The 27,414-nt window shown below is 52.1% G+C and overlaps 1 protein-coding gene across 2 annotated transcripts in view; it reads right to left on the reverse strand.

The window, feature by feature from the left end:
* Positions 1–27,414, reverse strand: part of PAX2 (paired box 2) — a 77,487-nt gene that overhangs the window by 30,921 nt on the left and 19,152 nt on the right. Inside the window, exons 4-6 of one of the 2 annotated variants that reach the window (XM_081790473.1) lie at positions 15,680–15,765; positions 14,290–14,409; positions 8,641–8,709 (exon numbers count right to left, since the gene is read on the reverse strand). In XM_081790473.1, coding sequence (XP_081646599.1) covers positions 8,641–8,709; positions 14,290–14,409; positions 15,680–15,765 — 275 coding nt within the window. The remainder of the gene's footprint in view (positions 1–8,640; positions 8,710–14,289; positions 14,410–15,679; positions 15,766–27,414) is intronic. The other variant, XM_081790474.1, reaches the window with a different exon arrangement.

Genomic DNA, 27,414 nt, shown 5'->3' on the forward strand with positions numbered 1-27,414 from the left:
TACTGGATTAGAAGCTTCCTGCAGTCAAGAACCGCATTCTATTTACTTTTGTAAATCGTCCTGCCCTGTTTAAAAAAAAATTTTTTTAAGTCTATTTATTTTTGACAGAGACAGAGTGCGAGCATGAGCTGGGGAGGTGCAGAGAGAGAGAGAGGGAGACACAGAATCCGAAGCAGGCTCCAGGCTCCAAGCTGTCAGCACAGAGCCTGATGCAGGGCTCGAACTCATGAACTATGAGATCATGACCTGGGCCGAAGTCGGACACTTAACCGACTGAGCCACCCAGGCACCCCAGTCCTGCCCTGTTTTATATATAGATCTGTTCACCAACTTAAATTGCATTCTTTAATCGATTAAGAAAATGCTGTGGATGTTGTGCATGTAAACATTTCACAAAGAATCTCCTTCCTAATTTTATGGACAAGATGAAGAAAAGTGAAATGGTTGATGGCTGCTGGGCTCAATCGTACCTAAAGCATTCGTTTATTGCAACCAGAAGGGAGGTTTTCGCTGGTGGGGCATTGTCTCTCCTTTATTTTATTTTTTGACGTTTATTTATTTATTTTGAGGGAGAGAGAGAAAGAGAAGCAGAGAGACTAGGAGAGAGAGAATCTTAAGCAGGTGCCACACCCAGCGGGGAGCCCAATGCGGGGCTCGATCTCATCAAGTCAGCTGTTTTACCCTCTCCTTTATTTTAAAGGCCAATACTTCTTGTAAAAAAAACCCTACTAGGATGATGCTACAGAAGACATCCTTGTGATCTTAATCAGGTGGAATTAAGAGCCCAAACCAACGAGATGAAATTCAACAGGGATAAATGGAATGCCCTATGTTTAGGTTAAAAAAATCAATTATACAAGTGCAGAATGGGGTAGACCTGGCTTGATAGCAATTGATGTGAAAAAGATCTCGAGGTTTTAGTTGACCACGAACTCAATATGATCTTGAGTGTGACAGAGCTGCTAAAAAAATCGAAGGTAATCTTAGGCTACCGTATGGACGCAGACTCTCCAGATGGAGAGCGGCAATGGTTCTACTGATCTTGGCATTGGCTAGACTGTCTGTAGAGTTCAGTGTTCACGTAGGAGGGACTTTGACTGTCAAGAATGAACTCAGAGATGGGTAACCAGGATGGTGAAAAACCTTCCTCAAGTGCAGGAAACTAAAATCCACCCAGGGCTCAGCCCAGTGTTTTTCCAGGCACTCAGCAAATCAGGTGGAACGAATGGAAGGAAGGGTGGGAGGGAGGGAGAAAAGAGAGAGTGTCAAAGGAAGATCTTTACCACCACTCTAATAAGGAGTTAATATTGTCGTCGCTATTTTAAAGATGAGGAAACTGAGATTCAGAGAGATTATGTAAATAGCCAAAGGTCCCACAGCAAGCAAGGAGTAGAGATAGACCCCACATCCAGACATTCGGATTCCAAGGTGTTTCCCTCAACACTACCGGGACTCAGTATAAAGGCAGTGGTGCTAACAATGACAACCGTCCATCTATGTCCTATGTCCAGGCAGGGGCAGTGGCCTGTCATGCAGAACTGCTGGAAGGGAGAGTCCTATGTGAGTGGCAGATAAGACCAGATGACCTTCAAGAATCTGAGGCTTTGCCTTGTCACCACCCTCAGCACAGCCACTGGGCCCCCCTCCACACGGGAGGGGGTCTCTGGAGACAGTCTGTCTGCATCTTGGCCACTCCCAGGCTCAAGTCCCATCTCCTGCTTGCCCTTCTAGCCACTTCCTCGGATTCCTATTGGATGCTCAGCCACATGGTTTAGCATTTAATTAAGAGCTTATTGTCTGATGTGTGATAGCCTTGCCTCCCCCAGCAGATTGTACGTTCCTGGAGACCCAAGTCCTCATTACGTGTCCCTCTCATACATCCCAACACAGTGGGCACCTGGGCCTGCATTGATACACAGCTCCCCAAAGAAGTAAGTGTAAGTTTTGTCAATATTCCACTATTTACACACCAAAGCAAAACCATAGGCTCTCAGCCCTCTGAAATGGTTTATAGAAAATTTGCCCAAGGACAGAGGGATGGCCTGAATGATCACTTAGGGCCCTCATATTTTGTAAGCAAACAGTAGATAAGAGGGAGATAAGGGGAGACCTAGAACTCCACGGAGAATTTATGCCAGTTCGGTTACTTTCCCCCTTCTGAGTAAGAGGTCCCTTTGCTCCTCCTAGAAGCCCCGGGGTTACCTGTAGCAAAGAAGGGCGTGGGCACCCACGGCCAACGCACAGCCAGCATGAGTGTGTGCGACTCATATATGAAGTAGAAGGAGGATAAGCAGGTAGAGATGAAGCTGGAGGGAAGGGAAGGCCAGAGCCAGTGATGGGAGGGGAGTAAACAGGTAGTGGAGAGAAAACTGAAATGCACGGAGAAAGGGGAGGGGTGAGTACTGGGTGGGACTGGGTGACTTCCCAGAGTGATCAGCTTTCCTGCCTGAGAGCATGTACTGTGTCTTTTTGCTGGCCGAGGCTGGGACTCCAGGCTCCCCGGCCGCCAGTGGGGAAAGGGGGCTGGCAGAGGGTCTGTCTGTGTGGGACCTGTGTCCTCCTTCAGCCCTACGTGGGCTCTCAGGGAGGGGCTGGGGCCTCCTGCCTGGTGCTGGGTTCCAGCTGGGGCCAGAACCAGTTAGAAACCTCTCTGGAGCCGGGAGGGAAGGGGGCTTTGTTAGCTCAAAGGACACAAGCAAGGCGAAAAATTACATACCAGGCCGCCCTAAGTATGCTTGTTTAGAGAAACTGCTTGCATTTATGAAGTCTTTGGTGCGGAAAGCAGGGTTGCAAATGACTGCATCAGAGCGACAGTAAAGGCCATTAATTTCCTGTTATGTTTTCCTGTGTTGGGGGCTTTATTAATTTAATTTTACACTGTCGAACAACAGCGAGAGCTGACACTGCCACACCGCCACGGCTGGGGTTTTCTTTTTGTGTGTGTAGCAAGGCTTTGCCTGACATGCAAATCAACGCTATTACCGGAACCAATAAAGATGTGTGGCGGGAAGAGGGGAGGGATAAGGGAAGGAGGGAAGGGAAAGGGGAGAGAAGGGGAGAGAAAGGGCGAGAGCCATCCTTGGCCAGTTTCTGCCTCCCTCCATGCCTGGCATCTCCTGGCTTCCAGAGCATCCTCCGCAATCAGCAATTTCTGCCCACTTTCCCTCTGACTCTTCTCTGGACGCCCTGCCTTCGGATGACTCTACCTCTGCTGTCCTCCTCTGTCCCAGCTTCTGGCAGAACTTGAACAGGGACAGAGTTCCCAGGAAGAGGCGGGAGCCAGACTTCTTCTCCCCACTTCCCATCCCCAGATGAGGCACAGGGGCAAGGGAGCGCCATGCCCCCACCCGGGCCGAGTGACACCCTTTACCGGACACTCCCCTTTCCTCTAAAGTCAAGGCCCACTTACATATTATTAGTGTACGCACACACGAACCTGCGTGCCTGTGCACACGAAGAAAGGTCTAGAAGGGCAGCTATCCCACCTTGCTTGTAAGTCCCTCTGAGAACGCTGGTATCCTAACCTTGTCAACCATTTGTTTCCTCTGAATTCCCAGAAAAAATACGGTTGCTAATCGTTTCTGCTTAAGAGACTCCAGCAGCTGTCTTCAGTAGCTGCAAGGTACCCAGTTGGCCTAGACCAAGGTACCGGAGAAAATGAATCCCAGCCTCAGAAAAAAAAGGCAGCTCCCTGGGAGACCACGTTCTGGTCCTTTCTACTACTTAGGCCTCACGCCTACCACCCCAAGACCATCCTCACTGCGCTGTCCCTCACCCGGGGCAGCTTCCACCAGCCGGCTGCCCCGGGGTCCACACTGCCCACATTACCCTCGGCCCAGCTTGCCACACCACCAGTCCACCCAGGCGTCCACGTTGCCCGTGTGTCTGGGTTGGCCACGCCACCAAAGGAGATGAGGTGGGGGGCTGGGGAAGTGAGAGGGAAAGAAAGTGAAGGTCCTGGAATCACTCGCACCAAACACACCAACCCCCACCCCCACCCTGCCGTCCCAGACTTTGCAGTGGCCTCGGGAGACCTGGTGGGGAGGAGAGAGAGAAAGAGTGTATGTGTCCACGCATCTCTCCCTCTGTCACTGGCTTGCTTGAGCTCCTGCCCGCACTTTCTGCTTCAGGAGCTGTTTGCCAGGCTCTGAGAGGCTGTTGGATAGAATCCAGCTCTCCCTAGGAGGAAAGCATAAACTTCATAAACTGCATTTACTTTAATGCAGGTTCCTGTGGCTGCTTTCCTCCGGCTTTTCTTCCCTCCTCTGTCCGCTCTGTCTCCATCACATTTTATCCCTGCCCCTGTGTGCACTCAGACCGCGCACGCGCGCACACACACACACACACACACACACACGCCATGTTTCTAGAAAAGATGAAGCCTCAGGCAGGAGGAGAACGGGCAAGGCATAAAAGCCCAATTTACGGGCGCCTGGGTGGCTCAGTCAGTTAAGCATTCGGCCCTTGATTTCCACTCAGCTCATGATCTTGCGTTCCTGGGATGGAGCCCTGAGTTGGGCTCTGCGCTAACAGCTGGGAACCTGCTTAGGATTCTCTCTCTCCCTCTCTCTCTGCTGCTCCCCTGCTTGTGTTCTCTGTGTCTCTCTCTCACTCTCTCTCAAAAATAAATAAACCTTTTTTTAAAAGCCCTATTTAAAGGAGAATTCCTGGACCTGGCCCTGCAGCCCACCCCCCCACCCCCACCCCGTGAGATGCCCATGTACTGCCCATGTGCTTGTGAGCCAAGCACAGAGGGTGCTTTGAGGCAGGCAGGCGGACGGGCGGGTACTTCAGGGAGGCAGAGATGCTGACATTTGGTGGGGACAGCCAAATTAGGAGCCACCTGGAGGCTGGGCCACAGGGCTCCAAGTACGGGAGGGAGAGAAGGCGAGGCCTTCGTGCAGGTTGAGGTTTGTGAGGCCTCCCTTGTCTGGTGTTGTCAAGGTCAGCAGGTTCGGGTTCACCGAAGGGTCAGGATGGTTTGAATTACTGGCGCTGCTGCAACTCGGCTCTGAGGCTCGTGATCTGTCTCCCAGCCCCAGAGCCAGGTCCGGCCCTCCCCCAAGCCTCCTTGCCTTTTCACCCCCCACACAGGGCAGAATGGAGAGGGTCCGGGAGAGTCCTGTGGCCACCATGGCCCTGGCGAAGGCAGGCAGGGAAGGGGTCCCGCCCTGAGCTCAGGGCTCCTCCGCGGGCAGCCAGCCAAGGTCCGGAGGCTGCTCGGATCCACCCCTCCGGCAGCAGCACTCGGGGTCTCCCCAGCCTACCTGCCTTCCGGACCCTTTCTCTGAAGTGTCCCCCACGCCCCTGCGCTTCCCAGCTGCCCCCTCCCCGGCCTGCAGAGGAGGAGGCGCCTGGGAAGGTGAGCCCGAGAGCAGCAGGGCCCGGCTCCTCCCTCCTGCATCCCTAGCCTGCACTTGGGGGAGAAGGGCAGAGCTGAGGCAGCGGATTTCTTGCTTGGTGCCCTTGCCGGTGGAGGAAGGAGAACGATGCCTACCGGCAGGGCTGGAAGGTAGTCACCGAGTGGAAGACTCGGAGGCGAAGACCTAGTCTGACAAGACGGGCGCGTGTGCGCGGTGGGCAGCAGTGCACAGATGCGGGGGTGGGGGCAGGAGGCGGCCCTTGCTGGAAAAGTTGCAATGCTGTGGTTCCCCCAGCACAAGCTCCAGTGGCGGAGGGACACATACAGGCCCCTCGACTGCAAATCTGTACCTTCTCTCCTGGGGGGTGGGGGTGGGGGGAGAGTCTACCTACCTATTCCGACCTTTTGGCACCTTATGAAAAAAATTCTCTTTCGTGCTAAACCTCAACATACTTCCTCAAACAACCAAACGGAACTCTTTATCCACAGCAGCATGAACTGGCCTGGAGACTGCTCTGGTTAATGATTTGGCTGCCAGTCTCTGGCGTAAACGCAGAGACTTATGTGCAATTCAGGCACCTATGTCCACTGCACACAGCCATGGCTAAGTCCTAGGGCTTCCCCACAGACACACGTAAGTCCACGTAAGCACAGATGACAAGGAAAAAGGTCTTAAGAAAATATCAGCATGACCTACCCCTACCTCTGTATAACGACATGGTCGGTGTTCAACAGGCTCATGGCCAACATTACCCAGAAAGTTTGGCTAAAATATGTGATCCAACTAAGATAGAAAAACTCCCCCCTCAGGTATGAACGGTCTAATTTCCCAGGTTACTAGGAAGATATAATCATAACAATGAACGTGTGTTCATGAGTGGATTTTTTTTTTTTTTTTTTTTTGGTGGCTTAGTGAATGCTGACCTTTGAAGCTTAGCTCTTTCTTGGACTGGCGTGGACAGTAGCCAGGTTTTGAATATTTGTTGGAAAACGAACATAGGTTGAGTTGTGTTGATGCAGTTAAACTCGGGCGCTTGTCTAGACAAATGACTACCTTCATGTGCATTTGGTTTCTGGACTCTCATAGGACCTGCCTCATGAGGCGCAGAATCCGTGACCCGGGCTAAGTACTATCGTGCATGTGGAATCATATAATCCCAGCAATAATCCACAGAATACGTCCTCGTCTCCTTTGAGAAACTCAAACTCTGCTCAGCTTCCCTCTGCCAATATAATGTTTTCTTACAGTCCCTGGCCAGGGCCTGGAGGAGAGTAAAAACCAAAAGAGGTTCTGCGATTCCGTCGCCCGCGATGTAGACTCACGCCAGAGTTCTGAGAGCACACTGCCACCCCGGCCACCCTGCTGGGTGAGTGCTCTCTGAGAAGGGAAGCGGATGGCTCGGTACAGGTGTAAGGGTTAGGTGGCAAACAGACATAACTGTGCTCCAGTCCTGGGTTTAGGTTAAGGAATCTGCAACAAGGTACAGCCTCAGGGAGTCTTCCGGACCCTCCTCGGCACCCCTACCAGCTCCTTCGGGCCGAATCCTGGCCCGCTAAATGGTGTATACTCAACAAAACTTCCCTAAGCTCTTCCCGTGCAAGGAGTGCGTGGGTCCCTCTCTGCTTCTGCCAGTCCTCTGCATCTGGACCAAAAGGCCACAGAAAACGGCCCTGTGGGCCTGGGCGAGTCAGGCTCTGGCCCCTGCCTCTGCCTCTAAGCGTCCGCCCACGCCAGCCTACCAAGGAATGCTCACCTGCAGGCTTCCCCCATCACCTCCTCTGGGACTGTGGGCGCACCCCAAGTCCCAGGGCCTGGCAGCCGGGCAGTGCAGCCTCTCCTCTTCCCCGGGGTCCTCCTCATCTGCCTTTTCTGACACTGGCACTCCTCCCGCTGCCCCTCCAGAAAGAGTGAGGAAGAGAGACCGGTGGCCAGGGCATGCCTGGTTTACATTAATGAGATACACCGAGTGTGATCCAGCCATGGAGGCAGCCCACAAAAGGAGGCGATCGCGGGCGGCCAGGAGCAGGGCTGCTCAGGTAATTGGTTTATCTATCTGGAAGCAGGGGGAGCAATCTCGGCACAGACAGACTAGCAGTAAAGTCTCTTCCTTAAGGCTATTTCCTTTGTCTTTTCAATTGCTTGCACATCCATGTGAGAGAGGGAGAGAGTGTTAAAGAGAGAGGGAGAGGGAGAAATGTTAATTTGTGAATTAATGGCTTTTCTCAGCGGAATTGTAAATTCAAATGTCACCTCACACGGTGACACCACGGCTGGTCTGCTGAAGAAGCAATGATAAGATCCCCCACCTCCCTCGGTGCCCCTCCCTCCCCAAAGATAGCTGTGGAGTGGAACATGCTACTTTTAATTTGCAATAACAACACAACAGAGGTATGCAGTAATGACTGCCTTCTTCCACCCTCCTCCTGGCTTCCTTCCCCCCAGTCCAGTTGGCTCCCCATTTCCTCCCTCCCCACCCCTCTGGTCTTCTGCAACACCACCTCACCTCACCCGGGCTGCCCCCCGCCCCACCCCAGCCCGGGCTTGATCACATGGGGGGGGGGGTGTGCCTTTGGAATTGAAGGTGCTGCAACCCTCTCTTCTCCTTCAATAATCAGGGAATTAATGACCCTGAAGTTAAAGTGGGGCTGATACCGAGGCCCTGCCCAGCGTTGGGAAAAAGCCTTCATTGTTTTCAAGCAGGAGGCGGGCAGCAGTGAGGGAGATTCATGGATGGAGATTGAATATGCAATTTTCTTTCACCTTGCCAAGAGCTGCCCCTGGGCTGTGCCTGGCCTAAATTTTTCCTTTTACCATCTCTGCCTTATCCGGCCCTCCCACCTCCCTTCCATTCTTTCCAGAAAATTACCTTCAAAATTGATTTCCACTTTTACAAACAAATATAATGGGAACACAGGAAAAAACTTGGGCCGTGATGAATTAGGGCTGTCAGGTGCTTCCAGGTCTCCTTTGCTTTTGTTTTACTACCCGATCCGCTCTTTGTTTTTCCAAGGGCTGGGAAAAGTACCCCCCATCCACTGAGTGCCTGACCCTCCAGGCCACCGGGGCCTCCGCCCCCGAACCCAGCGGTCGCCCATGGCGGAAGTGATCCAGGCCCCGAGACTCTGTTAGCCTCTTGGTTTCCCAGTGGAAGCCTGACCCACCTCCTCCTTCTCTGCTCCTTGGCTCTCAGGAGCCCACTCTCTGAATAGTCTCTAACCGCCACCCCCCCCGGCTCTTTCCCCTGACCCCCAAACCAAGTTCCCTCTGGCCCCCATACCTCTTAAAGTCCAGACCAGATGCAAACCTCCACCTCCTCTAATGTGGGCAGGATCAGTGTATACCTCGACTAGAGCAAATAAGAGACAGACAGACACTGAGAGATCCCGAAAGACAGGCAGGTAGAAGACCGAGACCCTGAGACTGGGAGACCAGGCTCCTCTTCAAGGGAGGGGTTGTGAGGTTTCTGAGAGACGACTCCCACACAGCCTGAGGGTGTCAGGGTTCCCAGCCTCAGTCTCCCCAGCCTTCGGCCCCGAGCAAACCTGGAGGCAGGCTCAGGACAGCCCATCCATTTGCCAACAGAACGCAAGGCCATGCCTACGGGGCCCTTTGGGCAAAACTCTATATGCACACCTGTGTCTTAGTACTGTGGACCCTTAACGCACTCAGGCCTAGCTTCGAGCTCTCCCCGCTCACTAGTACTGGTGGAAACGCACCTGCTCGCATCTGGTCATCTCTCCAATCATCTCTCCATCTCTCCATCATCACCCGGAAGATGGCACGCCTGCCCAGTGCATGGCGTTCCACACCCCTTTTCACCCAAAGATCTCAGCATGGTAGAAAACACACCCACGTTTGCATAAACCACGTAAGAAATTACACGGGGTCCATAAAACAACAAACACATGTTTCCCTAGATAAAGAAAGTTACGTGTGGAAGCAGAAATGCACAGCCATGGATGGAGGGAGGGGTGCCTCCACGTTAGAAAAGAAGGGGGTCCTAGATTTACTGAGACACATCTAAAATGCCTGCGGACGCTACGAGATGCCATGCGGCCCCCCTGGATAACCACAGAGCAAATGACTGAGCAGAGCTACACAAAGGTCCTCCCAAGTCACACAGGCGAGGCTGACATCTCTCCCCCACTGCCCCGGTCCCATCCAGGTTGGCTCATCCCAGCATTAGCTTTTCCCGCACCAAGATGAGGGAGCCTGTGCCCGAATGTTTCCTTCTGTCACGACTTTATTTCCCCTCAACACATAAACCTGCCATTTAGGTCTTCCCCCAGAGACCCCCGACGGCCCATCTGCCAAGATGGAGTTGACTCGACACTAACTCCGTGATTTTGTGTAGCCCGCTCCACAGCCCCGTGACATAAGTGCTGTTACCATGTCCATTCTACGGAGGAGACCGAGCTGATGAAGGGTAAGTGACATGCGCAAGGCCCTAGGATTCAACCCTGGGTGTGCCTCATTCCAGAGCCCACACCCCTCCCCACCGAGCCACGCTGCCCATCCACGCCACTCCGAGGACTTCCTGCTGGCCTCCCCCTGGCACCCTCCTTCTCGCTGGGGGTCTTACAGCCTCCTCTTGCACGAGGCCGGGGCTCCTGGACAGGGCAGGCGCTGCTCATGTTCGCAGCCTAATCCCCTCATTTGCCCCAAGTCTAACCTGAGCAACGCACTCGGGGACTTCGAGAAGGGAAACCAACTAAGGAAATAAGCCTCTTTTTTCCGTTATAGCTTCATCCAAAGCAGAAGGGAGCTATTAGAGGCAGTGACAGGACTGAGCCGTTAGTGGCCGTGCAAACCCGTCCTGTCTGCAAACGCACAACGGTACCGGTTTGGCTCCACTCAGCTGCACAATTCATTGTGCACCTAATTAATGGAATGCAAAATCACGGCCCCCTGCAATCCCACACATCAAAGGATGATACCAACACACCTCCCCGCACACAGATCAACAGACTCACGCCATATGACTTCATTTGGATTTTTGGACAAGTTATGTAACTGCTCCGTGCTTCAACAACACGGATGGACAGCAATGTTTTGGGCTACGGCCGAGAGCAACTGGGTAAAGGCAAAGGTCTTTGGTTTCCCAGCCTGAAAACATCGAGAGGCTGTATCTTCCAGCCACATAAACCAGGGAATGCAACAGTCATGGAAACAGGGTCCCTCCCAAGGACCCTAATATACTCCCCCCGAATTGTAGCCAAAAAGAGGCGGAGATTTTAGCAGGGTACTAAATGGGGATCTACCTTCTCAGACTGATAGACAGCCTGTCTTCTGGATACTTCATGAAACAGCTTCCTCATCTACCCAGGCCCATCTACCTGTCCCATTCTGGGGGCTCCTGGACTCAGGCAGGTGGGGAGTGTCAAAGCTTCCTGACTAGCACATTTCTCAAAGGAAAGCCCTGGAATGTTTCCGTACTTCCAATGGCCAGGGTGTGAGAAGGCGTCTCAAGCAGGCTGACAGCCACTGTGGGTTTCCTTTCTCCCCAGAGTCACAGCTGATCGGCCCTTTACTAATATCCCCACAGATATGATTGCTGCAGATACTAATAACGCTGTCCATATTCGGAGTGCCAATGCCAATAACGCTCTGGGTATTATCACTGTGAACACCAATAACTACTGCTGAGATTGTCTCCAATAATGCCAGCACACGCCGCAGTGATTGTCCTCGCTAATGCCCACCACCGTGACATTGTTAGAGCTGAAGAATAGGCTGGACCGTACCCAGAGGCGGGAGTGGGAGTGGTTTCCTTGAGGACAGACAGGCTCACGGCTTGCCCTCGGGATATGGCACTTCTAGAAAGATGCCACAGTGTGTGGGGCCCAAGGAGAGCCAGCCTGGCAGGGAGAGTGGGGTCCTCCGGGAGGAAGATATGCCCCTCCACTCCCCCGAGGTCTAGTCCCTTGACATGGATCCCCGTTCTCATCCCAACACCCCTCAGTGCCCCAAGTCGGTTTTCTCTTAGCCCTCGGTGCTGGCCCAGTAGCTGAAGGACATACCTGGGTGTCTGCAGCCCACGCCTGAGGCTGCCTCCTGCTACCAGCCTGCCAGCTGCTGTGCTACCTTGGCCTGACTGCAGACTTGGGCTACATCATCTTGACACATAATTATCTCTCCTATTCTTAATCATCTGAGCTGCTCCCTAATGCAAACTGGGCCTGGCTGCTTGGAGGCACCCAGGGTGGGGGAGGGGGCAGGGCTGCGAAAGGTCTGCCTTTGCTCTCTCCTTTCCTTCTTCTCCCTTCCACCTGGATCTGACAGGTCAAGTGTGCACCGTGGCCTGGGGGGGGGTGGGTGGGGGAAGGTCAGGGAGACCTAGCCTCCCTCAAAGGTGCTGGCCTCCACCAGGGAAAGGGCAGCTCCATCTGGTTTGGGGTTAGTCAAGAGAAGCAGGAGTCAAGGCCAGAGAACCGTCCCCCCACCAAAAAAAAAAAAAAAAAAAAGAAACAGGGCCTCTGATCCTCCTTGTACCCTGGCTAGGCCCAGGAGAGAAGTGTTTAAGCAGGAAGAGGAACCTAAGAGTCCCCATTATCCTTCACCTAGGAGATACTGACTGCTTCCTGAGATGTCTCCCCACTCCCGTCACGGTCACTCTGCTGGAGGATGGTCTTCCCAAACCCGGCCCTGCTCTTCTCTCTTCCTGCTCAGACACTTTCAGTGGCTACTCATGCTTGCAGAAAAAAGTCTAGACTCCTTATAGTTGGTCCGGTCTTGGCCTAGCCCCCTGTGGCCCTAACCCATCTACTGAGCTTCCCTCCCAGCCCTTCCCTAGTGCCCTCGCAACTCTGCCAGAGCACATCTGCACCTTCCCGGCACAGCACCCTCTGGTCCTAAGGCTCCCCCACCAGACAGAATTTCACCCTGCATCGTCCGTGCACATGCCCCTCACCCATCGTTCAGGTTCCTCCTCAAAATGCGGCCCTTTCTGCCAGGTTACTCCCTCCTGACTCTGAGTTCCCATGGCCTGCGGCCCAGGCCTCCCATCACGACACAGATATCTGATGGAGCTTTCTGCTTTCTGGGGTCACGTGTTTTACACGCCCCGCTAGACTGGAAGCTCCTTAAGGACAAGAATCATATCTTGTTCTGCTTTGGGATCCTGTAGCACCAAGCCTTTCTTGCAGCTGATGCACAGGAAAAGGTTCACTGAATTGAATTGACTTGAAACAATGAATGTAATCAATTGCAGGGAGGAGAGCAGTCTGTTCTGGGCCAGTGGGGCCTGACCCTGGGTGGCCACAGCCTCATGCCAGTGCCTCCCTACTCTTGGCCTCCTCTCATGGCCCACGGGAGCCCGGGAAGCAGAGGGTATGCTTGGCCCCAACTGAGAACCAGCAGGGGAGAGCACACAGGGGGTCCTGTGGCCTCCCCCGCCCTGCCTGCTGGACATCTCACACTCTAAAAAATGCAGGGGCCAGTGGTTAAAGGAGAAACCCTTGGGGCCTGAGGCAGAATCTTCCCAACCACTCAGGGTGCCAGGGCACCTGGCTAAGGCTGGAGTATGGTCAGCCCCCAGGGAGAATTAGGACTTAGGGCCTTTCGCGAAGCCTCCCCCTGCCCATCAAGGGTGGCCGCCAAAACAACCACAATGAAATTTAGTGAGTGGCAAAGGCCGTGGCAGCCAAATGGGTTTGGATATTTTGGAAGAAGGAGAAATAGAGCCAGACAAGCTGTTTCCCTGTGAAACGAGGCCATTAGGGCTTCTGGAAGGAGGCCAGCACCAGGTCATCACTGTCTTGCCAGACCTAGGCCTGTCCTGTCCCTTCCGCTGGAGGCCAGGGCTTTCACACTCTCTTTCCCCTCAGCCTGGGCCCAGGGAAGCTCAGTTTTGTTCCTTTTCTCTGTTCCTTACCCTCTAAAGCCGCCCCAATCAAGGGCTTGTCTATGCTTGGGATGGCCACATGATTTATTGCCCAAACAGGACATTTTTGAGAGAAAAAGGAGATGCTGACTGGCCAAGATGCAGAGACAAAGAGCATAAATTGGGACTGTCCAGGCTAAAGGGGTATGCAGTCCCCCTGTATGCTCATCTCTAGAGGATTCTATTTCATGGGAGATTCTCTAGACCTCCCTAGACCAGAAGGTTACTGCTTCCCCAGCAGGGACCATGAGACTGGGGCAGGAAGCAGGCTTGAGACACTGGTGTCTCCGTTTGTCTGGGCTGGTCAGCCCTGCGCCCTGGGCTCATGCATGAGAAGAGCACCAGATGGTCACCAAGGGACCCCTCACATCCCAACATTTGTAAAACACCTTCTCCCAGGCCCATGGCCACCACTCCCTCTTCCTGTATCCTTTCCCCTCTCTTCCTCCTCTTCATTTCTCCCTCACCTGAACTCCCTGCCTAACAGCTGGCTGCACTTGAGGCATTATAGGGAACGGAAGGGAAGGGACAGAGAGGAGCCTGAGTGGTGTCTCCTCCCATAGGGAAGAAGAGTACAGAGGGCCCGTGTCCAGCTCAATGGGGGGCAGAATCCATGTGTCACAGAGAAAGGACACTTGGGTCAGCTGCACGTGACATCACGCCCCCATCTTTTGAGGGGTCGGATCAGGTAAGAATAAGGCAGATCGGCCTCTCATCCTTGGGTCAAAGACCAGCTGTCCCCCAACTTCCCGAACCCTCCCAAGGTACCTGGTTTGTGCTTCTCCCCTGGCACCCCACTGGGATATTAGGGGCAGTCCCGGTGGAAGGTGAGGCCACCAAGACTGCTGAGCAGATGGTGAAGCTGATGGCCCCACCAGCAGCCTGCCTCTCTCTCCAGGAGCCAGCAGGGCAGTAGGGGGACCTGGGCTTTGCTACTAAAACTGATCTCCCAGCAGAGCAGCTGCGAGGCCGGGCCGAAACCGGAGCCCTGAGTCCAAGGACAAAGCATGCACAGGGAAGCCAAGCCTCTTCCCTCCTCCCTACCTTCATCACGTTTCCTCTTCTCACCATTGGAGCGAGGGATCCCCAGGATCCCGTTGATAGAGTAGGATCCCACTGGATCGTTGGAGGCGCTGGAAACAGGAGGGGAGGCCGTACTGGGAACTGGACGAGAGTAAGGAGGAAATGCCATCAGGATAACAGTTGTGATCACAGACCAAAGCCCCGAGGCTGGGGGCAGAGAGAAGCAGAGGATTAAGAGGGATGGCGAGCCCATGTTCTCCTCCGCCCTCTAAACAAACCCCAGCTCGCTGCCTCTGGTCTCCTGGGCTGGCCTTTACTTATCTCCTTTCAGACGCCGTGGCTTTCTAAGAACTGTCTCTCTCTAGGAGACACAAGAATGGCCACGATATTCCCCAGGAGGGCACAGCTCCTCTCTTCCAGTTGCTTCTGGTCTTGAAATCACTTGGGAAGTTCCCAATTTCTCCCTCAGGGCACAGACTAGTGAAACCATTCACTCTGCTCAGGTACAGCCCGGCCCGATCCTCCCTCCCGGCGCACGTTGTGACACGGCCTCATGAACAGCGGCTCCTGCCAACTTCAGGAGGCCTGGGACCAGCCATTCTACTTCCTGCTGGTCAGGAGATAAGGGGACAGCTTCCAAGAGGGGCAGCAACAAAAGTATAATCACATTTCAGCCCCTTAAACTCCAGGCTTCATCTATGGCTGCAGGACCACCAAGCACCCTTGGGTCAAAGGGAAGACAATATGGGGGGGGGGGGTCTATCTGGTGCTCTGGTAGGCCTGGGTTGTGTCTCTGAGAGGCCATGGCCAAGGATCAGTAAACAAGGAGGCTGGAGCAGCAGAGAGTTACAGAGGGGAGGAAGGAGAGACAGATCAAGAAGAGACAGGCTAAGAGGAGAGAAGCTGTGAAGAGCGAAGCAGAGAGATGTGAACAGATCCAGAGCCACACATACAGAGAGGAGAAAAGAGAAAGGGAGAGGCAGAGAGAGGAAAGGAGAGAGAGAAGGGAGAGGAGGGGAGAAGAGAGAAAGAATTTAAAAAATTTTAAAAAGGCAGTAAGAGGGTAGGCAGGAAAGAAAAAGGGGCAAGGGGAGACAGAATCAGATAAAAACAAAAGATGAGGAAGGGGAAGGCAGGGAGAGAAGAAAAGCCAAAGGAAAAGCTTGATTTGGAAGGAGACAGAGACAGAAAGACAGACAAGGCAGCTACAAGGTGATGTGCGTAAGAAGCAAAAACAGTCCTGGTGAGCTAGTCTCCTGGGGAGATCCCCACCTCTAGGAGCTCAGGGAGAGTGTGGGCTGGGGAAAGGGTCCTGGGGCCTCAGCAGGCATGCCATTTTGAAGGGAATGGGGGTGGCGTCCTGGCTCTCCTGGGTGGGCCCCCGCTTCCTCCCTTCCCTGAGCCCTCTTACCAATGGTGTGGCCAGGGGCAGTCACTCCCGTCCCAGCCCCATCCGGCGTTGGGTGGAAAGGCTGCTGAACTTTGGTCCTGATGATCCTGCAACAGCATCACGACAGCATCACACATCACGTGCCTTCTCCTGCCTGCACCAGCTCCAGCCCAGCCCAGAGGGGCTCTCCCAAGCTCCTTCCTCATGTAGCTAGCTGTTCCCTGCACCCCTGCCCTCACTGACTGCTGCAAGGCACGCACTTTCCCTCCCACTGGCTCTGCAGACCCAACCTAGTGCAGCTGGACAGAGGGAGTCTGTATTCTCTCCTGCGGTGTGCATCATCTGAATTGCAGCTTGATTTTTGGTAGCAAGGATTGGGGCAGCAGAGTGAGTGGAGCACAGCATCCTTCCCCTTTCTGGGGGTGGGGGCTGCCCTGATGGCTTGCTGTCCCCCCTTCCCTCCTCAACCACACGCAAGCCTCCTCCTGGGAACAAGACTCCCTTGTCTAGAGATCATTTAGGAGCTGGTTTTCCTATTGGGACTGTATCACAGTCTTCTAGAGTTGGGGGGGAAAGTGAGATTTTCCTATTTCTTGGGCTAAAAAGAAATAGCCCGGAAAGGGCTGGGTCACAGATGACCCTTTTTGTCCCAGGGAATCCAACGTAGCACATGGTCCCTTTGCCAGATGTCAGGCCCTGAACAACTTCTTCCTGAGCCCACTTACTGTCCTATCTCTGCCCAGCTTGCTGGCCCAATGGCCTGCTTTTCTGGGGTCTTACTTGGGCCACAGCTTCCTTTCCAGCCTAGTTGAAAAGCCTCGCACCCACCCTGTGCACTTTAGGGGTAGAGGGCTGGATCAAACGTCCCAGGACTGGGGATAGGCCTGCTTGTCAGTGGTCTGAGAAGCCCAGGGCTCAGACGTGCAAAAGACCAATGCTGGGGCCAAGACCAAGGAATGCTCCCCTCCATCCGCTAGTCAAAATAGGTACCCTTGAGGCAATTTCTCCAATGGCATCACTCCTCCCTGCAGAGTGGCGTGTGAGTCAAGTTCACCCACACTGACCAGGTGAGTCACAAACCATGAGCAGACTCCACTGTAACCAGGTTTAACCGAGCACCCACAGGCAATAGAGGTAAGGCACCTGCCTCACAGTGCTGGAGATGAAGTTGGGGAGGGAGGACATACACCCAAAGAAAGCAAAGGAGCCCCGAGGGGCCAGGCCATAAGCGCTAGAGGGAGGCAAGGGAGGAATCCAGCCACCTTGCAGGTGGGGACTGGGAAAGAAGTCACTGAGGAGGCAGAGCTTCATGTAGACCTTCAAAGCAGGACAGGGCTGAACAGATGAAGGGGCCCAAGGCACGGAGGAGAGTGATAAGGGCACCGGGATGCCTGGCCGGGACCCTGAGTCCTGCTTCTGACTCTGCCATTAATCGGCCACCATAGCTTTGGGCTCATCATTCTACTGCTCTGGGCCTCAGAGGTACATCACTCTACGTTTCTGGACCTTTACTTTTCAGTTGTAAAGTAAAAAAGGTTGGACTACAGGATCTCTAAGGTCTCCTCTGCAATGAAAAAAATAACATGGTTCTAAGGTGAACAGAGAAGCCGTGGCAGAGGGGATGGGTAGGGACCATGAAAAGTAGGTACTGGAGGAAAACAGAAGCAAGGCATAGAGCCAAATGAGCTTTAGGGGTAAAGCCCAGACCAGCCAGCCAGGAGCAGTGGAGGTACAGAAAGAAGCAAGAGGAAATAAGGCTGAAAACTTGGAAGTGACGACGACGATCGTGATTTTTCCATTTGCTGGGCATCTATTATGCGCCAACATTATATGCAATTTATATTACTTATATATGCTACTGTTCATTCTCCCAACAACCTCCAAAGTAGATACTATTATCCTCGTTTTTCAGATGGAAAACCAAAGCTAACAGAGGTTAAGTAGCTTAGTCAAAATCACACTGTCAGGGCAGAGTCAGAACTCAGTCTCTAGAATGTGGGCTTTTTCTGGTACTTTGTCATACTTCTCCCAACATACAGCAACCAGGTTTAGAGAATCTCAAGCCATGAGTGATTTCTAAACCAGAGGGGACACTTGCAAACAGATCCTGGTAAAGCAATATACAGGCGCAAGATCACAGGAAAGAAAAGAAAGAGTCTGTAAGACGTCATGAAGGCAGAATGGCCGACTGGGCACCTAACTGGAGTCCAGCATGGCTCTAAGAACCTAATTCTGTGTACCTGGAAGGCTGGGGGTTTGTACCACCGTCAGGAGGAGAGACACAGGGAGGTGGCGGGTTTTGTCTCAGACACGCAGTGTTTGAGGTGGGAGGGGGGTGTCCAGCTGGCACAGCACATGTGGATTTAAGAAACCATCAAGGAAAAAGAGCGTCGATAGGGACAAGAGGCCGAAGGAGTGGATGTTGGAGGGCACTGACTTTCACAGGCTGGGGGAAAGAACCTGACCTTGCAGAGGGGCCAGAATTGGTTACACTGGAAATGGCAGAGCAAGGATTGGGCGGTTTCACCTAAATCGACGGAGAAAAACGTTTCCGGAAGGAGAAGACAATTCGCGGCATCGGTGACAATGCAAAGGTTGGAGGGAACTGGGAATAAGAAGAGGCACAGGTTTGGGGACTTGGGGGACAGAGGTGTCAACAAAGCAACTGGAGCAGGAGCCAGACAGAAAGGTTAGGGATTGAATAGGAGGAGAGGGAGGCAGTGAAAGTAGATTCCTGCCTTCGGGAGTTCGTAGAAAGGAAGAGAGAAAAATGTGGAAGCCGGTGGATGGAACTGACAGCTGAGTGGAGGGAAGGCTGGTTGGGGGAGGAAAGACTTGGGTACACTTGCAGGCTGAGGAGGGAGAACCAGAGAAGAGGGAGGGCCTGAAGTTGCCTGACAGAATGTGGATGATGGGAGAAAGCGAGACAGAACAAGGAGAGGCGCCAGGGGGAGCTGGTGAGAGATGGTGCATTTTGAGGTGGCCAAAAGCTTCGAGAAGGAGCTCTTACAGTTTTTATCTCTCAGCGAAGCAGAAGGGAAGGTCATCTCCCAAGAGTTGGGGGAATGTTTGGAGCATGATCACAATGGGAAAGATGGGACAGTGGCTAAGGGCGATGTAGACGGGTGTACCGGAAAAGTCTAGAAGGAGGCTGTGTACACAGCTCAGAGCAGCCGCTCCTAATTCACTGCAGCAAAAGCTTCTGGGATCTCACTGGTCCTTCTGTGGGTGGCTCTGGCTTGCGGGCTGATGAGCCCTGGACTAAGGGAGCCCCAGGGCTGGGGCTGGTTGAAGACAGGTAACTAGATGGCCTTGTGGGGTCTCTATCTTTGTTACCCAGAGCCTCTGACCCCTGAGGCACCAGTGCAGATTTAGCTGAGGCAGCAAGTGATAGAAAATCACTACTCCCTGATGGGGGCTTGGTGGTGCATGGGACAGGAGCTGGGCGGGATGCCTGCCATGAGTTACTAATGCTCCTGGCGTCCATCCATGCCCCCCAGGCAGTGGGCACTTGCTAGTCCCCAGAGCTGCTCTCGGGAAATTTAAGAACTGAGATCGCGGCTCCCTGGTAGTCATCCATTGCCCCCCTGCATCCTGTACACAACCCAACAACTCGTGGGAATATCACCACAGCTTAAAAGGATAAAGTAAAGCACTGCTTTGGGTGATTGTCTGGCACTATTTCCCCCCGTTGATCTTCCTTCTCTTCCGATCTTTTTCATTCTTGGCACGGCGAGACAACCAGACACATCCTGGCCTCCATGGCCCCGGGCAGGCTTGGCCTTCAAGTCAAGTCTGCAGGTATGGGTCTTCGGAGGGTGCAGTGGGGGTGCTGGAGGCCATAGCTCTACTCAGGGGAGCCGAGCAGCGCTGTTTCCTGTTGCCATGGGAACACGTCAGGACGCCTGCTCATCACTTCCCTTTCTAGCATGTTCTCCTTCACAGCGATGCCCTTCCTCCTCCACCTTTCTGGCTTTGCCTGAGCCCCAGCACGGGGACTTTAGGCACTTAGCAAGGGTGCGACTAGGGCAAAGGGAAGAAGGGGATGGGCTCTGGGCTCTGGGTCAGGCTCGGCTCTGTTACTTAACTGCCTGTGAAACCCTTGGCAGTCTCTTACTCCCTCACCTGTAAAATAAGATAATAATACTGCCCACCTCCTAGGATTGTGGTGGGGTAAACAGGATAACGCATGTAAGATGATTTGTATGATGCTGGGCTCAATACATGCTAATGTTGCTAATAACAATAATCACGACTAGTAGTAGCATTACTCCTATGAGTGACCGCCAGGACTGGCTGCTTTCTCTTTAGGGACTGAGCCAGGTACGGGCAGAAGGCCTCTCAGCCCAGCACGGTCCAGCCTGGCCAGTGTAGCTGCTATGGCGGCCCTGGAAAGGGCACTGAGAAGACAGGAAACACCAGTGGCAGGTGTCACAGCCTGACCCCAAAAGAGGTGAATCAGAGACACTCTCAGGAAGATACATTAGGGTCCTCTGCCTGGGGGCCCCAGGAAGGGTCCACAGACAGTATGAGCAGTAGCTTCTTCGGGACCGGTAGATGCCAGGGAGCTGTGGTGGCGCTTGGGGGTATAGACGACAAGGGGGGTGGGGGGCGAAGCCACTCTTTCTTTGGTTAAATTCCCAGGAAGCCTCCACCTCCCACCGAGCTGGAGATCAAAACAGTTTCATCAGCTCTGTGAGTCAGAAGGAAGGCATGTAATGAGACTCCCATTAACAGTTTGTTAAACTCATGAAGAAACCGAGGAGCTCTCAACATTCCAAGAAAGCGCTGGGGACACTCTTACCCCTCCGCTGGCTCTCCTCCCTCTCTCACTTCTTTCTCCACCTCGCATCCCTGCCTCTGTGCTTCGTTCTCTGTCTTTCTCTGCCCCTCTGTCGCTCTCCCTTCTCTTTGTCCGTCTGTCTGTCTCTGGGCACCCTGTAGTCCCACTGTGGCTGTGTGAGTTTATTGATTCCCGGGAGCTGGGGGAAAGCGGGAGGCAGGGCTGGGGTGCAGGCTCAGGGATGGAAATAGAAGGCTATAAATTATTTGTGACAGGAAAGCAATAGTGGCAGAGTGCTGAGCACAAGTCCTGTGTCACTATTAGATTCCTTTTAGCCTGATGACACTGTAAAAAAGGTTAAGTGTCTGCTGAAATCGTACACCTGGGGGGCCGGGGCAGCCTGGGAGCAGAACAAGCCACTGAGAGCAGGTATATCAATTCTCCAGGCCAATAATATTCCACTCATTGATCGCCACGCAAAGTTCAAAAATCTCATTACAGCCAGGCAGACCGGGAACTTTTTACAAATCAATAGAATGATATAATGTATGTATACTTAGTACAAATGTATCTATTCATCTATCCATCCATCCACGGTCCGCCTCAGGGTTTCCAAGTTAACCTACCCATCATATTATGTTATGTTATGTATGATATTATATTGCATTGTATTATATGATAATAAATGGTGTGCAAAAACTCCCCCTGAGGTGGAGACGAGAAGAGGTCCTATTAGCATTGGGGTGACCTCAGACAGCTCACCTTGGAGAGACAGGTGGCGGCATTTCCGGGACTGGGCCGGTCAGGATTTCTAGGAGCAGTGCTCCCTTAGCAGGAGCTCCAGTAATGAAAGCCATTGTCTATTGAGTGTTTACTATGTGTTGGGCAGTGTTCTGTGTGCCCCAAACAAATAGTTTACCTAATCCTCACAATAGCCCATTTTGTAGATGTGGCATATTATCATTTACCCAAGATCACCCGTTTACTTAGTGGCAAGTCTGGGGACTGAACTCAAGTGGACTAAATGCAGGGCCCATACCCATAACCACCAAACTCTCCTGCCTCCAGAAAAGAGAGACCCTAAAGCCCAGAGTCCAAACTCCTGGATTCTATTTCCAGTCTCTGCTGTTGTGTTCTGAGAAACCAAGGGTAAGGGGCTCCCTGAGCTTCAGTATTCCCTGCTCTAAAACGGGAGTAGTAACACCTACTAGAAGCAGCCGCTGACAATGTGATATATACACATGATCTGCAAGCCTGTCCCCATCACGTCCCGTCCAGCTGCCTAGAACAGACTGCTTTCCCTACACTGGAATTACTTCCTAGTAGAATAGCCTTCTGGCCTTCCGCCTGGCCCCAGGCCTGGTCATATTACTGGTTTGCTGAAATGGTTTTTTAGCGCAAGAAGTCCTAGGTACCCCCACACGCGTGCCATATACATGTAAAAATCAGTTGAAATTGCCCGAGGATAGTAGACTGCTCACTTCACAGTTTTTGCAGAAAATACTTCCCTCTTCACAGAGGGAAAGTCTTTCCTGATTTGGTAAACTAAGGGAACTCCAGGGAATGTCTCAGACTAGCTGACCCCACGGCCCACTGAGCCAGGCGAGCGGTGGGAGGGGCCCCTGCCAGAGCTTTGGGCTGCCTGGCTATGGCAGGCTGGGTCACTCCAAAGGACACAATGATTTTTGCTTCAGCAAAGGATATTTTGCCCAGTGATTGCACGTAATCGCTTCAACACAGGCCCTTGAGAAAGCCTCTATCAGGTACGTGTCCCTGGCTCAGCCCTGAGTCAAACTGGACCAGTTTGACCTGGACCAGTCTCCAGCAAACAGCTGGAGACTTTTCACAGCAGAACCTCGAGTTAGGGATCATAGATTCTCCAGGAAGATTTCACCTCTCCTAAAAAATGGTCCCTACCTCCCCCCACTCCGGGGGAGTAAAGAACTAGAATTTCCCCTCTGTACATCCCAGGAACTAAAACCCTAAATTTACCACTTCCTCCTCGCAGAGGACACAGCATCCATCCAATCTGCCCTCCCCACTGGCAGCCCGGAAGCACTTTCTTTGTGTGAACTCTGTCGTCCCAGGTTCCAGCTTGGCAATTTGTGCAGCTTAGAGTTGCCTGCCCGCGCCCACTCACATGCCCTACAGGTTTGGGTTTGGACAACTAACCATAGGTCAGGCAGGGTCTGTGCATGAGAACGGCCGCTGGTGAGGAGAAGGTATGGGCAGGACCTTCCGTTCTGGCCATAGCATGGCGGAGCTGGAATGCACAGCTTCCGAGGTTAACAGGGGTCCCCCTACATGTGTCAAGAGCTTCTGCCTCTTTGGTTGCTTCTCAGAAGTCACGACTGAGCTCCAATAAATGAAAAGTTTGCAGAAGAGTTTCCTCAAACCAGTGTCCTTGAACGACCTGCATTTAGAATCCCCTGGACTCGTGCTAAAATGCGATCCCTGAGGACCACCCCACGCCTCCTGATTAGAGTTTCTGATGGTGGTAGGGCCCAGGAATCTGGATTTAAGCAAGTTCTCTAGACTACTCTTAAACTCTATAGTATTTGAGAGGACTAGCTTAAGCCAGAGGAGGAAGAACCCATCCTTGTGGTTATAGAAGGGAGCCTTGAGAGGGTTGAGAGAAAGTCTTAGTGGCTGAGAAGGTTCCTTACTCATTTCTATCAATTGACATACCTCTCCATCTGCTGATCCTGACTTCTACTGGCCCAGTAACCAAAATTCAAGAAGCTACCGGTTCCTCTGTGGCAACTGAACTACAGGTTAAAAATAAAAGTAATTTGCAGATAGTTTTTTGTGCATTCCGAGACGATAGATTCCCACTGGGTTCCTTAGATATCACCTTAGCTATTATTTCTTTAGGTATTCTGCATCACCTTAGCCTTCTAAGACTGGCACTAAGGGCGATAATCCTTCCACCACGTGTCCCTGGGAGCCCAGGCCAGATACAATTTACCAGGCTAGATGGGCCATGGGGCTGGCCCAAGGGGGCAATAGTGATGGTTTATATGATGGATGGTAAGCATATGGATTGATTTAACTTCAAGATATGCATAGGTTTAAAAATTAAGGGGCAATGTGTTTAACTAACCATTTGGAAACCAGTCTGCAGTGCATGCCAAGCCCAGAGCGTGACCAGACTAGCTCCTCTCGCCACCGGCCTGCCCTCATCTGTCAGGGCTTCTGGGCTAGAACTGGGGTCCACCAGCTGTCCAGCCCGCGGTCCTGCTCGGGAAGGTCCAGAGGCTAGAAGACTGCCTCGTATCCTGATAGGATAGTGGAAGGGGTGCTGTGTAGACTCACTGCTGGGACCAAGTCCTGCCCGTCCAACCTTCGTGTCCCTCCCTGGCATGCCCACCTCCCTGGGTGAGCGGAAGGAAGCCTGGAGGAAGTGCCCTGAGTGGCAGCAGAGGTGGGACCTGACCTCTGTGCCCCTAGCCCCTCTACCTCTTACCTAGTTACTTCAGTATTCAAAAACAACCCATTAGTCTGCCTGCTGAAAGAATGGGATGTGGCTAAGCCCCGCAACTGCGTTCTGTTACTGACGGAATTCATTCAAAATTCCTTAGCCTGGCCTTCAAAATCTTTCCCAGTTTGGCTCCACCCTGGCTTTCCGATCTATTCTGCCCTGAACCCCTCTTCCCCTCAGGGTCTAGCACAGAGCTGAAAGCTTGTTTTCTTGCTTACTCAGTTCACCCTGAGTCCTCCCCTGGACGCTGAACTCTACAAGGACAGATGTCATGCCCATTTTTCTCACTATTGTATTTTCAGCACCTAGTAACAGGGCCTGGCGTGATGTCAGTATTTACATATATTTTTTTAAGCTTTTTTCAATGTTTATTTATTTTTTAGAGAGACAGAGAGAGAGAGAGAGAGAGTGCAAGTTGGGGCGGGGCAGAGAGAGGGGGAGACACAGAATCTGAAGCAGGCTCCAGGCTCAGAGCGGTTAGCACAGAGCCCGACTTGGGGCTCGAACTCATGAACCATGAAATCATGACCTGAGCTGAAGTCCGAAGCTTAACTGACTGAGCCACCCAGGGCGCCCCCATGATGTCAGTATTTCAAAACTATTTGCAGAATTTTAAGAATTTTTTGAAGAAAAAAACTATTTGCTGAAAAACAACTGAATGTTATTATTAATACCAAGGATGACACCTTAAGGGATATAGTGAGCTAATATATGCTCACCATGTACCAGGCACTGTGCTAAGCACTTTAGGTGGATTATTTAATTTATTACAACTTCTTACAAAGATTATTATCCCTATTCTACAGACGTGGAAGCTGAGGCTCAGAGAAGTTAAGTCACTTGCCCAAGCGCACACAGCTGGTAAGTAGCAGAGCCAGGATTTAGACCTGGGAGCTTGACTCCAGAACCCACGCTGCCAACCACTGGGTAGAATAACTCATATCAAGAACAGATGATAGAATCTATGAGAGGCTGGCCCTGAATAGAAGAGCTGCATATAATAACGGCAAAAGAAATAACTAAAATTTATTTCATATTCACTAACTGACAGGCATTGTGACAAGTGCATTTTCTCATTCAAATCTGAACTACAACTCTGTCAAATACGCATGTTGTCTCTTACACCAACGCGACAACAAGGAGGCTGAGCAATTCGCCTAAGGTCACGTGCTGAACAGCACTGGAGCCAGACTTTGGGTACAGGCCTGGGACTCCAGTGTGGATAGGCTGAACCATCTTACCTCTCCTGGAAATTTCTACATTAATAGCTATCTGTGTTTATTAACTATTTGGGCATGAACAAATTTCCCCTACAGTCTTCTCGCCTCTGCGATCTGGACAACTGAGCAAATGTATGTGGAGACAATAAACAGAAATTGCATACAGCAGTGATTCCAAACATGCTTAACCTCTCCCCTGTATTTGATGAACAGCACGTCCGTGTAACAAACGAACCACAATTTTAGGTTAAGTGGCTATGGTTTCAGTGTTTTACATGCACTGGTAGGTTTGGGTGTAGAGTTTCCAAATTCTCTGCATCCATCTCTTTATCTGTCTCTCGAGTTTTCAAATCATGTACATGATCGCGTGGCGAAACCGCACACAGAAGTGTTTCTCGGTTTCTACGTTTCTAGAAACTACTTCCATGATTAGTGTATCTTTATATTCATGTCTGCTCTGATGCATTGATCCAAGATTTATAATACTGGATATATTTATCAAAACCTACTTCATGAATTTCTGCCAAACATGGAAGCCGCAGTCACACTTATCACTGGTCCCTTCCCAGGGCGTCTAGATTCTCACATCACAACTGTGTTTTTATATTGGTCCGTGAACCAGTATTGATGTGCATAAATGTGCACTTGTACACCTGTGTATCTTTCTGTCTATGGCTAGGATGGGGTGCAGGGGATGTGGAAATGAGAGAATTATTAAATGCCAAGTAGATGTGCAATAAATTCCATTGATTTTATAAACTCCAACTTGTCTTCAGTCTCCTTCCATTCTTTATCCTGGGGGCATTGCAACAAAAACCTATTTTAAATACCTTTACGTCCCCCCCTCCCCCTCCCCAAAAAAGTGTCAATATTTTATTTGGATTTTTAACTTCGCTCCATAACAGTTGTTTGACCTCCTGACTCGTGCGAGTCACATAAATTCTGGGACTTTATTCAGGAGCCATGTTCCTGCTATTGAATAAGCAATTTGGGAGGGTGAATTAATGACTTGTGCTGTTGCTGGAAAGTCCCTGAAGAAATATTAAAATTGCTTGCAGACTGAATCGATACTCAGTGAACACCCAGCAAGAGGGCTTCGGCTCTGGAATGGCCACGGAAGGCAGGGCTTGGTGGAGGAAGGGGAATCCCGCACCCAGCCTGGTGAGCCCCCTCCCAGTCCTCCCCCACCTTTCCCTCCCTCCCCGGAGCTCTGTCGTTCTCAGTAACAGCAAAGTCTTATTAAACCCCAACCAGGACAGAGCGGGGTTCGTCCTGTCTCAGGAAGCAGGCTCAGGGGACAGTGTATTCTCTTACTAGCAACCAGGGCCCGGAGGCCTTATTGAAGGTGATGGTCTGGACACATCCACCTGCTGGAGAAACCGGATGGTGCCGCTGCTTTCTGGCAGGCTGCGCTGAGCTTGGGGGTCAAGAGCACGCTGAGCTTGGGGAGGCTGCGGCGGGGACCGGTTTCTGCTGGGTGTGCAGAAGGGCCAGGTGCTGTGCTTCCAGGTCCACTGCTGTGTCTGAGTCGCGTTTACTATTGCTCTGGTGGCCGCATGATTTCAGCCTTTGCGTGTGGGTGCGCCGGTGGGATGCAGAGTTTGAATTGTGTTGGGTGTACGTTGTAACGCATTGTGGCCGGACGCGTTCCTGCAGCCGGCGTGAGGTTTGTTACTTGGTGTTTTGTGATGTGACATTGAGGTGACTGCACTTTGTGTCACACTGAGCTGGAGGAATTTGAGTATTGTTTAGCAGCAATGTCTGCGTCTCAGCTTTGAATTATTGTGTTCGTTGATCATATCAGCATCTTTTTTTTTTTTTTTTGTAATGTACGTCTCAGAGATTAGGTTAATGGGTGTCTCCTTGGTGATGTGGGTTGAGTAATGATGTTGGATCGGGGTGGTGCTGTATGATTCGGTAATTGCTTTCTCGGTGTGGTGGCAGGAGGCGGGCGAGAGGGCCCACCCTTTAGCTTTTTTAGCTTACTTCGACCTGGTCATTTGCACTGCTGCTTTCCAGAAGGAAGATTCTAGAGATGAGGGACAGATCTCTTCTCGATGACCAGAAGCACGGCTCTGTTCTGTTGGAAGCACACTGCCCCTGATCCATGGGACACTTCTGACCTGGCCACACTGACACAGGTCCTGGGGCCACCCTCCCTACATCTGCCTCATGTGGAAAGTTAAGCCTCCAAGCCTGTGTAGAGGAGGATAGATGGGAGTAAACTCCCCGATTCCAAGGAACATGAACCCAAGTCCAACAGGAATTCTAG

Source organism: Panthera onca, chromosome D2, assembly GCF_046562875.1.
Source record: "Panthera onca isolate mPanOnc1 chromosome D2, mPanOnc1 haplotype 2, whole genome shotgun sequence".
NCBI lineage: Eukaryota > Metazoa > Chordata > Mammalia > Carnivora > Felidae > Panthera > Panthera onca.